Raw genomic sequence first — 16,371 nt, 5'->3', positions numbered from 1 at the left:
AATGCAACCCAAAATTTACTTAAGTCTATGGAGTTGCTTAATGCTCAGAATGTTTTATGTGACAATACATTCTTTAATGTAAACTCAATGTAGAGTACTTATCTATATTTGAAAGTCATTATTATTGAGTTTATATAGAGTGGCTGCGGAGAATGAGCCACTTGGATCATTCAAAACAGTAAGCATTTTACTGATTGGATTACAAATTTAATATACCCACTGTCTACCTTAATTTTTTAATTTAATTTTCATCAATAAGGAGTCAGGACATCAGTATAAGAAAAAAAAAGATGCAGTGTCATACTAAGTGCTGATATCACAGTGCCTCACAATACAGCTTAGGATCCTGAATTTCTCCTTCCACAGTTTTATAACTTGCCAGACAGCTAATACAAAATCAGAAATACTAATATAAACATAGTTTCAATGTGCATCTAAATGTATCCGAATCTGTTCTTCTAGGTCTGACTATAGACATAGAAAATAATTAAGTGGAAAACAAACTATGTATTTTACAGGTTAATGCTAAGTTTCATTCTTTGGGACTAACAGAAAATAGGAAACAAACAAACAAACAGAAAGCTTACCGTTTTTCTTATAGAACATGATTTCTCCTTTGAATTCTATCTTTTCCTCCAATGATTTCTCAATCTGAAGAATCATCTGCTCGTTTGTTTCAGCACCAAGTAAAAATTTACAGCTGCAGCTCTTCTGCATGACTTCAGTTCTTGCAAATCCAGCAAGCTCACAGAAGCCATCTGAGCAGTAAACAATAGGGAATCCCTTAGCCACCTGAGCATTTGCAAGGATGAAGTTACTATCTGTAAAGGAACACAGAAGTAAAACATGAATTACACACTCAATTCTATGTCATTTGGCATAATTCTTCCTTTATCTTTGTCAGAAAGCACAACTGGGCATATGTTTACACAGCCTCAACTGTCTGCAACAAGGCTGCAACTTCTGTTTTTAGACCATTAGTTAGAATGGTCTAACAGATCACAGAGCACTCTCATTTAATGATTCCTCATGTGCCATCTTGCCTTATTACATCTTCAAGCAATAATTTACTACAACTGCCTCCAAGATGGCACATCCAAAGAACACTTGAGCAAGTGAGCAAGGACTGGTGATGAACATGGAAGCTTTGGAAAAGTTTCAGAGATGCTACATTACTCTTCCACTCAAATTCCTCTCCAGTCTGTAGGTTAAAGATGACTAAGATGACTTAAACTAATTTCTTTTATATTTTTTTTTCTACTTAAAAGTAGAGTCGAGGGACATTCTGTGGTGATGTGAAATCTTTCGTCCTTTATTCCCCCACCAGACTTTATTTTTATTACTTTTTTTTTTTTTTTTTTTTTTTTGGTGAGGAGGAAATTATTTTATTCAAAAGCACTGCCATCTGTTTTCCAGAGCCCCACCACACTTTTTGCATATGTAACAGGCACATAAGAGTCACAATTCTTTTACAACTTAACGCATATTAGAATTTTAAAGTGTACGTGAAATGCAATCAACATCTTATAAATTTAAGAAAGGTGTTTTGAAATGGACATCAATCAGCAATAAATGAAGTTGTAATTTGTGTTCAAGTCTTTAAGCATGCAGCTGTATGGTTTGTTTCCATGCCTTGTGGAAGTGTCTTTGAAGGTTTTGTACTTTAGACCCTCGTCCACATCTACAGATGTAGCACTATATGTTTTTTTTCAACTGTCACAGAGACACTTTCCAGATAATATATGAAGTTCTCAAACATTTTTTTCCCCTGTTTCCTTATCTTCAAGTGAAAAAAAAAAAAATGTTATGTGAGGAGTGTGTTCAAACTTCACATCAAGAAAGACTATTTTTTTGTCTACTGTTTACTAAGGAATGTATACCTTACAGCTTGCTGTCAGGAACAGTCTTGTCCCAAGACAGATGTTTTTCACATTTCAGACCTACGTGCATGTGGATTCTTGTGTGTATTAAGAAAAAATACGAAACTAATTTAACTAAGCATCTCCTGATAAATATACATACATTTAAAGAGAAAAATTGAACTATTTTAATTAAAATTAAATCAGGTTTCTATGCCTAATTTCCATACAGGGATATATTACTCATGAATGGAGAGGGGATGGACTGCATGCACTTAGTAAAACTGAGTAAAATTAAGTGTGATTCAGACTTAACTGTCACAAGAGTTTTAGATCAATAAAATTCCATCAACTTCAGCTACTTTATTTACCCAAGGGATAAAATACTATGGCTTGTATTGTTCCATATTTTTAATACAATGTTGAGTGTTTATTTTTTTTAAAAAAAGTTTTATTTGCTCATGAAGCTGCACTTCAGTTACTCCCTTTTTGCTCAAATCTAATTAAAGTATATAAATAAATTATTGTTAAATTAAAACAATTGTTAAATGATTGTTAAATTAAAACAGATGCTTCCCTTTTACCAACTATGTACTTTAAAAATGCATTCAGTGCAGTGCTTGGTTTTGCTTGTCATTTTTATTTCCTAGAGAATAAGTATCATTACTATTCATGCACTGACATGCTGCTTCCCTGTCAATAAAAAAATAAATCACCACATTGCCAAAAGAATTAAAATATACACTTCCACTGCAGCTTAATGATGGTATTATAGTGAAAGACCTGCAAAATTGTACATCCCAAATGTATTTATAACTATCAAATTAACGTAATCCTGAGTTTCTTATTGTTTAAGATATAATTATGCATCACAAAGCCATTTTTAAAATTTATTTTATTATTATTCTAATTGTGAACTGCAAAAAGCAGAATATAGGACACCAAAAGGACAGAAAGGATTCGGAGGATGCTCTCTAAGTTTAGGAGTGTTTGAGTATCATTATGAACAGGAATACAGTGGACCTCACTAATATCATTTTATGAAAAATATTAGATGGCCAAATTCTGCTGTCATTTACATAAAAATAAACCCAGAATACTTTATGCTACCTTATCACTCACAGCAGAAAATAATTTACTTCTAAAAGACCAATCCGGTGTTGGCTAGAATAACAGACAATAGTCCCTATAACATCAGTGGATGTCTGGTAAGTCTTGTCTTGTAAGTCTAATTATCTTACACTTTTTTAATAATGACAATAAAGAATCAGCTTCAGGAAGACACAATCAGGATTATGTTTTTTGTTTTTCTTGAAGTTGAAATTCAAGTCAGATAATTAATGATACAGCTGTAATCCCAAACTAGTAGACTAAAAGAAACATTATAGCACTTATTGAAGCAACATCTTTTTGTCCAATAATCATCTGTATTACACTGAATTCTTAAGTAATGTTTCTTAAGGGATAATTAACTTTAGATTATTATACAAAATAGATTTGAGAAAATTTATCTTAAAATATTCTGGTTCAAAGTTTAATTCCTTTTCATAATCTGGAACCTTTAATGTCACTTGTTATTTGTAATGAACAAAAAGCACCATAACATATTCAAAACAAACAAACAAACAAAAGATACAACCCAACCTAAGCAATGAGGGTGAAAGGTTTAAGGCCATTTAAGGCTCAGTGCAAACACAAAACAAATATAGCATTTAGTTCAATGTTCTTCAGAGACAGCTAGATATTAAAATTCAGAGTAGGAAGAATGATATTTTATTTAGAATAATTTATTATAAATCTATAATTCTTTATAGACTAGAAGTAAGAATTTAGGCTTATCTTTGACCAGTAGACCAGTTGCAATGACAAATAGAAACCTATTAGTGTTTGTATTTTGATATATATTCATCTGTAGATTGCAACAGTTCTATAAAAAAAAAAAAATTAAAAATCAATTCCATATTTATTTTTCAACACATTAACATGAATATTAAGTTATTTCATTCAGGTTGATTGGACTTAATGATCAGTGGACATACTAGATTACTGACCGTACTTTTAAATTTACTTTTTTAGATAAGAAAACACACCAAAGCTAAATTCAAGTTATATTCAGAAAGATGTAATTTTGAGTCTATTGGACTGTTTAAGAGTACAGAGCATTTGCAGCAACAGAGTAGAACTTCTGCCAATCTGCAGGCAGCCAAATAATAAATTTTGACAAAACCAAAAGTAGCAGCACTCTTCAACTCAGAATTTGTCAAGTGCTCTAACTTTAGGCAAAATAAATCAAATATTCAAGTCATATATTTAAATATTAGCTTTAAATAAAAATACTTGGTTGCATATTCAAGTTTGCATATGATGCAAATGATGCACAGAGACTGCTTTTTAAAAACATTTCTGTTAAAGATGAGATAATAAGACTTGACACCAAAAAAAACACAGCATTCACTAAAGTTTTCCTTTAACAGCAAGACAGCAACCACTGAAAAGAAGCTGGACATACCCCTTTGTCTGCCACACTTAAGGTATTTATAAACACTCATAAGATCTCAGTCTTCTTTTCTCCAGGCTGAACACAGAATCACAGAATCACAGAATTTCTAGGTTGGAAGAGACCTCAAGATCATCGAGTCCAACCTCTGACCTAACGCTAACAGTCCCCACTAAACCATATCCCTAAGCTCTACATTTAAACGTCTTTTGAAGACTTCCAGGGATGGTGACTCCACCACCTCCCTGGGCAGCCTGTTCCCGTGCCTAACAACCCTTTCAGTAAAGAAGTTCTTCCTAACATCTAACCTAAAACTCCCCTGGAGCAACTTAAGCCCATTTCACCTCGTCCTGTCACCAGGCACGTGGGAGAACAGGCCAACCCCCACCTCACTACAGCCTCCTTTAAGGTATCTGTAGAGAGCGATAAGGTCGCCCCTGAGCCTCCTCTTCTCCAGGCTGAACAAGCCCAGCTCCTTCAGCCGCTCCTCGTAGGACCTGTTCTCCAGGTCCCTCACCAGCTTCGTCGCCCTTCTCTGGACAGACCCAGGTCTCTGTTTTTCCTCACAGGGGAGATGTTCCAGGCCCTGTATCATCTTAGTGGCCCTCTGCTGGACTCTTTCCAGGAGACACCTGTGTTTTTTTACTGGGGAGCCCAGAACTGGACACAGTACTCCAGGTGAGGCCTGACCAGGGCAGAGTACAGGGGGACGATCTCCTCCCTTGACCTGCTGGCCATACTCCTTTTAATGCACCCCAGGATCCCATTGGCTGTCTTGGCCATGAGAGCACACTGCTGGCTCATGGCCAGATCAAATTATTTTTTCACATCAAAGTTTGAAGGAAGAATATTAGGAGCTAGCATGTCTGCATTTGCTTTGGAAGTAGGACAGACTGAAGTAGGTAGGACATTGATCAAAAAAAGACTCACGTGGTTTCAAGAAACCTCCATCAGACACACAGAGTAAACCCAGAGACAATTAAACAAGCTGAACCAGAACCATGCTATCTTCACCTCCAATCACAGGCATACCCAGAGTTGCCTTGTTTCAGTGATTATTCTGATACTCAAAAATTATAACCTAAGAAACAGAAAAAATTTATATAATGCATCATACAATCCAGACAGAATGAGTGTTTTAGAATTGAGATAATTAAAGGAAAAGGTTATGCAATTCTTGGCTTCATAATTAACGCACACGATTTATCTGACTGTAATAACACTATATTACATTTAAGCTTAGCACTCCCTTGATAAATCTTACTGTCATCTTATTTAGAAAAAAAAAAAAAAAAAGACAAAAGGGTTTTTGCCTTAATAGTGTAGCTGTGTCTGCTATAAATCTGATCACCATCCTTCTCCAGTTCTTGTAACTGCTTTTTTTTATTGAAAGTCCAGATGGTTTCTTCAAATCGTCCTCTTTAGGAGTGAAGAGAACATCTATCTCACTTGTGCAACAGCCAACCGCCATTCCAATTTAAATATCCAAAAAAATATATGAATTAAAAAGGAAGGAAAAGTGACAAAAAAATAAAATTCCCTATTAATGCAGGGAATTGCATGCATAAACAAGTGAATCACATAACCACTCTATAGAATGGAGAACAGTCCATAATTATTCTGGATGAAAAGAGTTGATACACGTAAGTTTGATTCCATGGTTCCTCCACAAGCAACCTAACAAGAGAAGTCTCGCCCCATTCTCATACTGCTACAGAGAACTTGATCACATTAAGAGTTAAGTGTACTTCAGTGATTAAAACAGCATATGAAAACATTTAGCTTTATGTCAGAAAATTTAAATGTGAGTTTTATTAGAGTTCAAGCTCATTTACCAGCTATGCTTTGAATCCAACTGAAGCCAAAATGGTTTCATACTACATACATTTTCAAATATCAGAGTTTCTCTTGAAAATCTCAGTGAAGTTACCTGTGTCACTAATGTGAGGTTAAGATTTATCTAGATCTAGATAAGTCAGAACAAAGTTATTTGTTTATAATGTTACATCTTTCCACTCTTCACTAGAAATAAAATAAATAAAAGCATATTCCAATGAATCTACAGAAGTAAAGGATAGAAATATTGTATAATAAACTATATGCATGGAGTGATGAACAAAGAAGCCATCACAGTAAGCTGTATAATTGATTTAATTGGCCATGTCACTTCAAATAAAAGATGACATTACAAGGATTCATAAAATTGGGTAACATCTAGAAATTCAGAGTAAAAAAATATATTTTGAAGTACCTAGTTCTATGAATTCAGATCAAGTGTGAGCTGCCATAGCTCCCATTTAAACTGCATAGAAAAAAAATAATTCCCATTATGTAGAAAAGTTCTGAATTCATCATCTGAGAAAACTTTCACTTTGCATTTACAATCATTTTTAAGTCTGACAGTGAACATGCTTCACTATATACAATATTCTGTAGCTATAGAAAGAGTTAATCTGTAATACAGTACAACACAGAGACATTCAGATAAAATGAGCTTTAGGATGTCAAAACATCTTCTAGTCTTGTTGATACACACAGATCGCAAGCCATTAAAGATAGTCAGTGCTTAACAATCTCAAATCTAGTCTTCAGTATCATTACTGCATTAGGTCAATACTAGATTAATGTCTGCAGCTGTTTTCATGAACCAAAGAAAATACCTATTCCTGAGACAATGTAGACCAAAGAGCAAGAAGAACCATGGAGGAAAACCAACTAACAAACAACCAAAAAATAAAGCCAAAGGGAACTGATTCTCCCAAAAGCCCTCATGCTGAGTTGGGGTACTGGACTCCTAGACAGAGAGGAAAAATAATAAAAATAAATAATTTGCTTCTCCAATAGAAATCTCTCTATGTGCTTCTATTTTCACTTCTTTTCTAATTTCTTTTTCATTTGCATCAAGATGAAATGTAAGGCATAAGGGTTGGGAAATACTTTGTTCTACACCTGCAGCAACTCTGTTACTACTACCTTTTCACAGAGCACATTTCAAACAAAAAATTGGTGCAATTGCAATGGATAAACTAGAGTAAAGGAGAGGAACAATTAGCAGAGATGACTTTGAAGGTCTTCAGAATTAAACTCCACTAGAAGCAGATGTTTATATCTTTTTCTGAGAAGGAAATAGTAACTAGTTTAAGAAGTCTCTTTTCACTTTTTTTTTTTTTTTTTACCCCTCCCCCCCCAGGATTTACTTGGTATTACACTTTTATATTACACATACACTATGTGTAACAACAATCTAAATACAGCAAGCACTGGATTTAAAATTGAATCAGGGTTGCAATGAAATATTTCTTTTCCCACTCTTAAGCTGTGAGGTACATGTCATAAATGTACTAAGCATCCTCTGGCAAAAATGGTGCATACTATATCACTGTGCCTCAACTATAAAAAATGATCTATCCTTAGAACAGACCCAGTCCCAGGTCTGAGTTTTAAGTGAAGGGAAAAGGGACAACAGTCATCCTTTCTCAGCACCACCTGCTTAGTGTAGCTGTTGCTGTCAACAGAGGTCAACTCAGCATCCTCAGTATCACTATAACAGATGCATTTTTTTGGCCCTGCAGATAGTGTCAACACAAAATTTTTGTTTTCATTTCCTGTTACATTTCTTTACATTCCTGTTACTGTTACATTCTCTGAATAAGAAGAATGCATCATTTCATGTAAGCACTTAACTATCCTGAAGTTTTACTCAAAGCAGCTCAGAGATGCTTTTCATGGATGCTGTGTGATACACATAATTTCTGTGGTGTTCACAATCACTTTAAAAATTTTTATAAAACCCATAAAAATCTCATGCCAGCTTGTGATTTTTACTGTACTGAATTCATTCTATACTTATTTTACTAAAATAGTAAGGTAGCAAAAGAGTACCAGGGCTCTATGGCTAAAAATGACCACTTGGAGTCTTTGCAGTTTATATACTCCTCTCTCACTCCCTGAAATTTAGAAAAATCTTGAGTTAATTTTAAAGGTGTGAGGAAGCAGGCTTCCGTGTGCTTATTCCAGTGCCATAAGTTATCAGTAAGATAACTGCAAGAATTTCTTCATGCGGTATTCTTAGAGAAGCAATGGGAATCTAAAATTATGCTGTGGAAAAAAAAAATAAAAAATTGAAGAATGTTCTTCTGGCAAATTGACATAAATTATGCCAAAATAGAATTCAGAAATTGATGATCAGTGTCCAGGGAATGTAATTTCCAGAAAACATAGAATTTTATACTAGGCTGTTTACCATAACAAAGAATGGCACTTACCCTTTCTGAAACATTGTTTCCTCTTAAATTAAAATAACTTCAAGAATCTCAAAATACGTCTCACTGATGATGTACTCTTGAGTGAGATTTGTGAATAAAACTTCTTAATGGAGTGGAAGGGAATGTTGTGAAGTTACAGGTGGGGATGTGATTAGGTTGTCACATTCAAAAACCAAAAACAAACAAACAAACAAAAAAGAACAAAACAAAACAAAACAGACCATTTTATAGAGGGTATCCCAGCTGAGAATGATTTTCAGAAATATCCAGAGGGAAAAATGCTGAAAACTGTGGAGAAGTTGTGGTTGAATGAAAAAATAATGTAACCTTAAAGGATCAGTAAATTAGATGTCCGAAGTAGACATAAGCAACTACTTGTAATTAAGCTAAAATGGACAGCCATCCCTCAAGTCAGCACCTCCTGAATGATTGGTATGGAACAGAGCAAGAACACCTGAGCTTAGATCCATACTGATCTAAACTCATACTGATTTCCATACTGATTTATGGTACAATGTTAATAAGAAAGGAAGAAACTGATACGGGATCTTGAAAGGCCTGAAGCCTTTCACTGGCATAAAATGGTCACAATCTGGAGAAAAGATCCAGATTTAAGCTAGAGATGGTCTGGGAAGGTCAAAGCATCTGGGATTTCCTTGGAATAAGGAGTATGGATATAAATAGGCAGTAAAATCATCAGATTTTTGTTGTTGTTACCTTAGGGAAAAAATAATAACTTGGACTACTTATTGACTCAGTAAAAGAAAATCAGGCAGAGGAAAAGAAAACTATCCAAAAATCTCCATAAACTCAACCTCAGAGAACTTAAACAGTGTAGACAAAAAGAAGCATGACAAAGTCATGGAGGGTCTTAAGTATAATTAGATCCTCAAAAACCTATGCCTTTTTATGTGTGCTTGTTTTGTTTTATGTCTTTTTCTATTTTAAAAGGAGTAAAGAGGTTAACCCAGATGAAACTTTGGCATTTCTATAGCAAGTGTTATTTTCATTTTCCTGTGGAAGAAAACCAATTCCCCTTCCCACCCTCCTGACCTCCTTCCCATCCTCCTGACCTCCAACCTCCTCATCCATCCCTCCACACCCCTAAAAAAAAAAAAAAAAAAAAGAAGCATGAAAAGCATGAAAAAATTACTTATGTGAGAAAGCAACTCACACCAGAACACAAGACCAGTTTTCAGTAATTAGTCCAAGATCTAAAACTTACATATCCCAGAAAAATGTTATATATTAACTATTCTGCAGTTAATCATCATTTTTAGGTTAACAATTAATTTTTATTTCAGTTTTCTTGGCCAAAACATAAAAAATATATTTCAGTTTTCAGCTAAATTCCTCTTACTGGTTCAAAAACTTTCATGTAAAATCTTTTTTTTTGCTGCTATACTTGCAAGACAATGTCAACACTACTTTTTGTCTACAGGAATGAAGTATAAAGATACTGCAATCAAATGCCAGGGTTATTATGGGAGGTGTCTTGAAGCCTTGCTTTGTCTTGTCAAAGGCCAATCTAAAGCAATTGACTGAGGACGCCTTAACCAAATGTCAGCACATACTTGTTATTGATTGCTTTTTTTTTTTTTTTATGTGAGAAAGAAAAAATTTATTTGCTTAAAAAATTTTGAAACTGTTCGTAGAAAATCTGATGTTCACACCATGGATTCATCCTCTATCTTATAAAGCAGCGGTGGCACTGAGCAAACAGAGAAAAATACTAAAAACAGAGAAACAACAAAAAAAAAGACATTTAGCATAAATGGTGGAAAACTCTGTAAGTTATGCTTACTGAAAAAACAAAATGTTGAAGAAAGCTGCAAATGACAACCTGATGATACTGCTATATCTCCTGTGTGACCCAATGCTATAAATCTGGAAGTAGTTTTGCTGTTCTAGATACTGTTTTGAATGTGAAAAATTATTCAGAGACTTATCAGTTGGATAATTCAACATGCATTGTATACATCAGCAGAAATGTCTTTGTTTCATCAACTTTTACAGCTTTGGTGGCCACAGTTACCAAAATGGTGTTAACCTCTTCTTTAGACAACTGAATCTCAGTGTCAGGGTCAGGATCTGCATCTCCACAGCAATGGTGGAAAGTGATTTCTTCCAAGGGGTTAAACAGAATAAGGACTTATATGTGTCATATGGGAAACCTATGGGGACTTCATTCCTTCATGTCTAAGCTAGACTCTGAAAAACAGAGAAAGTGGTTAATATCAGTAAATATGCCACAAAGGACTTCAGAGGAATCCTTAAATATTATCTTCACATAGGTAGGTTCTAAACACTGAGTAAATGCACCTGTCCTTGCCCATGTCATTCTTTCTTGCAAATAGAAGTCAAAGAGCATCTGTATGTGAGGTACTTTTCCTTACCTGGAAATTCTTAAAAGAAAAGAAATGTACAACTTGTTGCTCTTTCTATTCTAACAAAATAAAGTGAATGAAATGTGAGTCTGACCTCTTAGATTACACTGTGATGTAGGAAAATCACTCAATTTCAGACCACCTTATATATCTAATAATAGAAGATATGGATATTACACATATTGTGCTCCATGTTATAAAACAACTTAAGTTACAATAGCAATAATAACTCTGAAAGTCTTGGGTGAAGGCTTCACAAAATCTAAAGTTAACAGATAAAAACAGAAACAAGAAGTGTGAAAATTAGCCTGTTAAAAGAAATATTATTACAACAGCAGAGAACATATATGGTAAGGAGGACTTTATGTAGAAAATGGTAACAAATGTTCTGAAGTGCCTTAAATACCACAGAGTCTTAGTAACACTATGGAACTACTACTTGCAACCCTGTAAACGTTACCTACATTGCTGATGTAGTGTTTTCAGAGCCTCTGTTGCATTATTTTTCCTTTATTCTTCTCATGTTCTTGTTCTTATCTTGTCACAGCCTTGCACCCACAAACCACAACAGTGAAGATGTCTTGTGGGAAGCACCTATCACTGGTCTAAGAATGGCCTCTTTATTCCCTTTACTTCCTTATCTCACTCTGTAGAATTTAGCTTATTAGAGCAAATGGAAATACTGCAGACAACAAATTAGATAATGGTCATTTAAGTACTCAGTAAATATTAACCAGTAATATATGCACACACAAGCTTAACAAGCTGTAAATATGCATTACTACAAGCTAATTCACCTATGACATAATCACAGAATAGTTGAGATTGAAATGGACCTCTGGAGATTATTTAGTCCAGCCTGCCAAACAGGGTCATCCCAGTCAGCGCTAATAATATCATGAATGTGAGCAAAAAATGGGAGGGTTAGAGAAGGTTCTGATAAAAAAAAAATGGATAGCGGTATGGGAAAACAATGTTAAAAAGCTTTTTCTTCATAGCCAGACAATGCACTGGAAAAACACCCAGAGCTCTTCTGGGGATCCTCTTCCTTCTCCTCCCAGCTGGCATTGGGGAGAGTATTCCTTTTCACTTCTCATTCCCTCTCTTTGTTATGTTACTTTCCTCCCAAATCAGCTTTTATCATTTGAGTCCACGTATGTTGTAAGCTATGGGCTCCATTACTAAACCTCTATATACATAAGCTGCTCTTAACATCTTTTGTGCAATCACAAACTTCCTGTTCATTCCTTCTTATCCTCTGTTTTCTCATTCTCTTCCCTATGCAGGCTTTCTCATGCTTTGTCCCTTGTGTTTTATTTGCCACCCAGCTGAGCTCACCGTTGTCCTGGTTAGATGCCAGCCGGGTTAAACCACGACAACCATCTAACCCAATAAAGAAGGGCATTTTTAAATTTTTCTTAAACTTCTGTTCTTGTGTTGAAGACATGCTGGATTAGTAGGCTTCATCCTGCAGTCATGTGAGAGCAGAACATCAGTAAGAGGGTGGTGGTTGGAGCAATATCTAGATAGCTAGCAGCATCTTAGAAGGTTAGACCTTTCAAGAATCTCTTGCTTCAGGAAAACTTTATCACAGGCTTCTCTCTAAGAAAAGACAGTTTTAATTTCCTATCCTTTTAACAAAACCTTGAATGTTAAAGTGTGCAAGATCCAACTCTTCACTCCTGGAGAAAGAAATGTGGAGGCAGAAGTCTGAAACTTGGTTCTCATTCCCAGTTTTAGTTACTATTTGCTTCATCCCTCACCATCATGTGGTGGAGATGGCATCCTTCTGCTGGAAGGATTAACTTCTTCAGTTTTGTTAGATGCCATGCTCTAGGACATTTTATAAGCATATTAAAGACCATAGTCCGAAACTGCCTAAATGATGATCAAACTTTATTTTAAAAGTGGCAAAAAGTAAAAAAAAAAAAAGAAAATAGAGAAATACAGGGAAGACAGATTTTATCAATAACATTCTCTAGAAATGGCAAGCTAATTAATAAATTAGTTATTAAACTAGTTATTTTACATCTGTATGCACAAGTCCAATCATTAACCTCTTTCCTCTGTTTCTGTACTGCGCTTTGTTAAAGAAATTCCAAAGGGAAAGTTACATGAACAGTGTTTTTAGATGTTATTAAAATATTTTTAGTAGTTTAACACCTTTATGAGTGGTATTTTTTTTTTTGCAAAAATATCTTGTATTCTGTTTTTCAACATATAGAACCATTCACTTGATTATAATACTTTAAAATTAATTAGAATACTGTCTTAAGTCTAAGTTTTGGGTTTTCAAACTTATTAAAGAACAGCAATTTACCATCTTTCTAACTCACCAACCGACCCTCTACATGTCAAAGGTTTCTTTAGAAGCAGAAAATGTATTAATTACTTCTCTGAAAATGTTACTAACTAGCTTTTAAACCTGCTTTTTAAAATATTTTATTCATATAATCTGTGCTTTAGAAAGGCATGAGTTCAAAAAAGAAAAAAGTCAAATATATGAAATGAAACAATTTAAACTGATATATCGAAGTTCCAAGTAAAAAGATTTTCATTAGGTATTTTTGTGGCTCTATAAAAAGAAACCAAAAGTAATAATGATAAGCTGCTTCATTTTACCATTTCAAATGACATATGATATAGTAATGAAAAGGTATACAGGAAAAATCACACAGGAAAAAAAAAATCAATTAAGAAAAGAAATAGAGAAAATAATTTCCCAAAGTTTTTGTCCTTCTCAGGGTATAGCTGCAATAATGGATTAACCAGCATTACTATTATTATTATTATTTTCTACATGTCAAAAAAGTAAATATTTTTGGACTTTTGAAAAGTAAAACACCAATGATATTTCAAGGAAAGGGTTTTCTTCCCCCTCCCTCCCATCCCAATGGCATTTAGGAGTCCAAAATACATGACATTGACTCTACATTTCCTTTTTCAGAGACACTCTCTGCAATTTCTTTCAGTTATAGAGGTCACTCATTTCCTCTTCTTTAAGCCACTAAGGTTATTGCTTGCCCATTTATTCACCTGTCCTGTTCTCTGCTGACTTCATAACTTTCAGAACTATTACTTTATTAAGCAGCCTGAGTTCCCAAGAAAGGGGTCTTATGTAGGTGTTTTTTATTATTATTTATTTTTATTTATTTATTTTTAGTGGGAAGACAGCTCCCTCTGACTGGATTTAAGAAATAATTAGAGTAGAATAGAATGGAAATAACATTCTCCTCAAACTTGAATTAAACAAAGATCTGAGATTTACATATTCTTGATCTTCAGACTACTACAGTAAAAGTTCATAACGTGCAAAGGTTACATCAATCCCTGCCTTCACAGCATTTAACAACCCTCCTGAAAATAAATAAATAAATAAATAAATCTCTCTCATATAGATTTTCTTAAAAGAATGAGTAACCTTGTAAGAGTTTGAACTCCTTGATCTTGTCCAAGCCTTCAAGAGACGCAACAAATGCATAATCCTCTGTCATATATACCTACAGTGGAAAACTTAATAACATAGCAATAATCTGTACAAATTTGAGTTTCCATAATTATAATATAGCATGAATCATGAACCAGGCCAAAAAAAATGTGCTTGGCACAATTATATTAGTTTTACTCCATCTCCCAGAACGGTATGACAATAAAATAGTATCACAAAATGAAAATGGCAAGAATGAACATCTCTAAACAAATCTAAAACAAATCAAAACAAGTAAATTCTCTTGATACAGGTTTAAATCTACAGAGAATCAGTAAGAACAGCATTCTGAGTCAGAGCATGAATGCATATATTTTGCTAACATTGTTAAAATACGCTCTTTTTTTTTTTGGGGGGGGGGGGGGGGGCTGATCTGAAGTTTTTTGTTTGTTTGTTTGTTTTTAAGTTAAGAAGGTGTGATTTGTGAACCTAATTCTTTTTTTTTTGGGGGGGGGATGTTAATCTTCTCAAAATGAGATGTCATTGTTAATGATTCAAAGATAGCACATCCATAACTAACAAGTAATAGCTAAAATGCAAACTCTCAAGCTTGCTAATAACTGGAGATGTAAATCCCAGTTACGTTCCTTCATGAGGTTCATGAATGAGAAGAACACTGGTACTGAATCATCCCTTTGTTCACCTTATTGATATTATTCCCCTTATTTTTCATTGTTTATTTATTACTCTGATTTAAAACAGCTGCAGTTCAAAAGTTGTCTCTATCATCTTATGTTGCCTATCACAATAGAAATTAAAAGGTTGTTCTTGTGAGAATATTAGCAACCTAAGATTAAACTCTACACTTTCCTTACTCACAATTATGTCTTAGTGTAGCAGATGCTGTCTGAAAAGTTTGAGTGGAGATGACCTAATAAAATCTTGTTTAAGTGAAACATATTTGGCCTTCCATGATGTTTCTTAGCATACCAAAATCACAATATAAAAAGGAGACTAAAGCTCTGTTGTTACTACACAAACTTAGAACAAAGAGGGAAAATAAGAAACTGATATACATCAACATTTCCTCTCCTTGATTCCTTAAGAAAATAAATTTATAATGAGAACAAATGATTGTCATTTTAGCTAATATATGAATTTTTCCAGTTTCAAAAATGGGTTAATCATCTTCATCCTTAAGTATATGTATTTAAAATCTCATTTTCCATGCTCTCAGTTAGTCTGGTAAATCTCCAGGGCAACTCATTTGACAGTAATAAATTTATCTTACTCCAGAAGAGATGGAAATCTAGGAACTTAGATTAAGCTTCAGTATTTTTGAAAACATATTTCTGTTGAATGCAGCACTTATTTCCCAGCTGCTGGAAAATTAGATTCTGATTTAAATAATATTCATTTGCATCTTATAGAAAATATTTTTTGTGCAGACTCAAGGAGAGACAATAATTATAGGATCACAGTCTAACGATTAACCAATTTTATTAAATTACAATATTGTTATCAAAAAAGAAACAGTGAAATAGTAGCTAAGGCAATAATCATTTTATGTTGCTGTTAATTTTACTGTCAACAAATAGAATTTCTTTCTAAACTTCCACATTCTCTCTTTTATAAACTCTTTTATTCAATTTTTGAACAGATGTTGCACTATTTATTTTGCTACTAGTTTTGGCTTGTTGATTTTGCCTTTTTAAAATTCCTTCCCTCCCCCCCCCCAAAAAAAAAAACAAAAGTGCCAAACAATGTTCAGCTGTCAACCTGAAAATATAGGACAAGGTAAAGAACATGCATTTTTATTTCTTGATAAGTCTGTCATCTGCATCTATTTGGGGAAAAAAAATAATATGGTAGTGTCAAAAGGGCTAACTGATTTATAAATTAATACACTGAAAAATTTTAAATGCTAAAAGAACCG

General features: G+C 34.0%; 1 protein-coding gene across 1 annotated transcript in view; it reads right to left on the bottom strand.

Annotated features, from left to right (window-relative positions):
• KCNH8 (potassium voltage-gated channel subfamily H member 8) overlaps positions 1–16,371 on the bottom strand; it is a 181,283-nt gene that overhangs the window by 119,059 nt on the left and 45,853 nt on the right. The window contains exon 2 of the mRNA XM_068674337.1: positions 588–821. Coding sequence (XP_068530438.1) covers positions 588–821 — 234 coding nt within the window. The remainder of the gene's footprint in view (positions 1–587; positions 822–16,371) is intronic.

Source organism: Anas acuta, chromosome 2 (assembly GCF_963932015.1).
Source record: "Anas acuta chromosome 2, bAnaAcu1.1, whole genome shotgun sequence".
NCBI lineage: Eukaryota > Metazoa > Chordata > Aves > Anseriformes > Anatidae > Anas > Anas acuta.
This window is presented reverse-complemented; position numbering and strand designations above follow the sequence as displayed.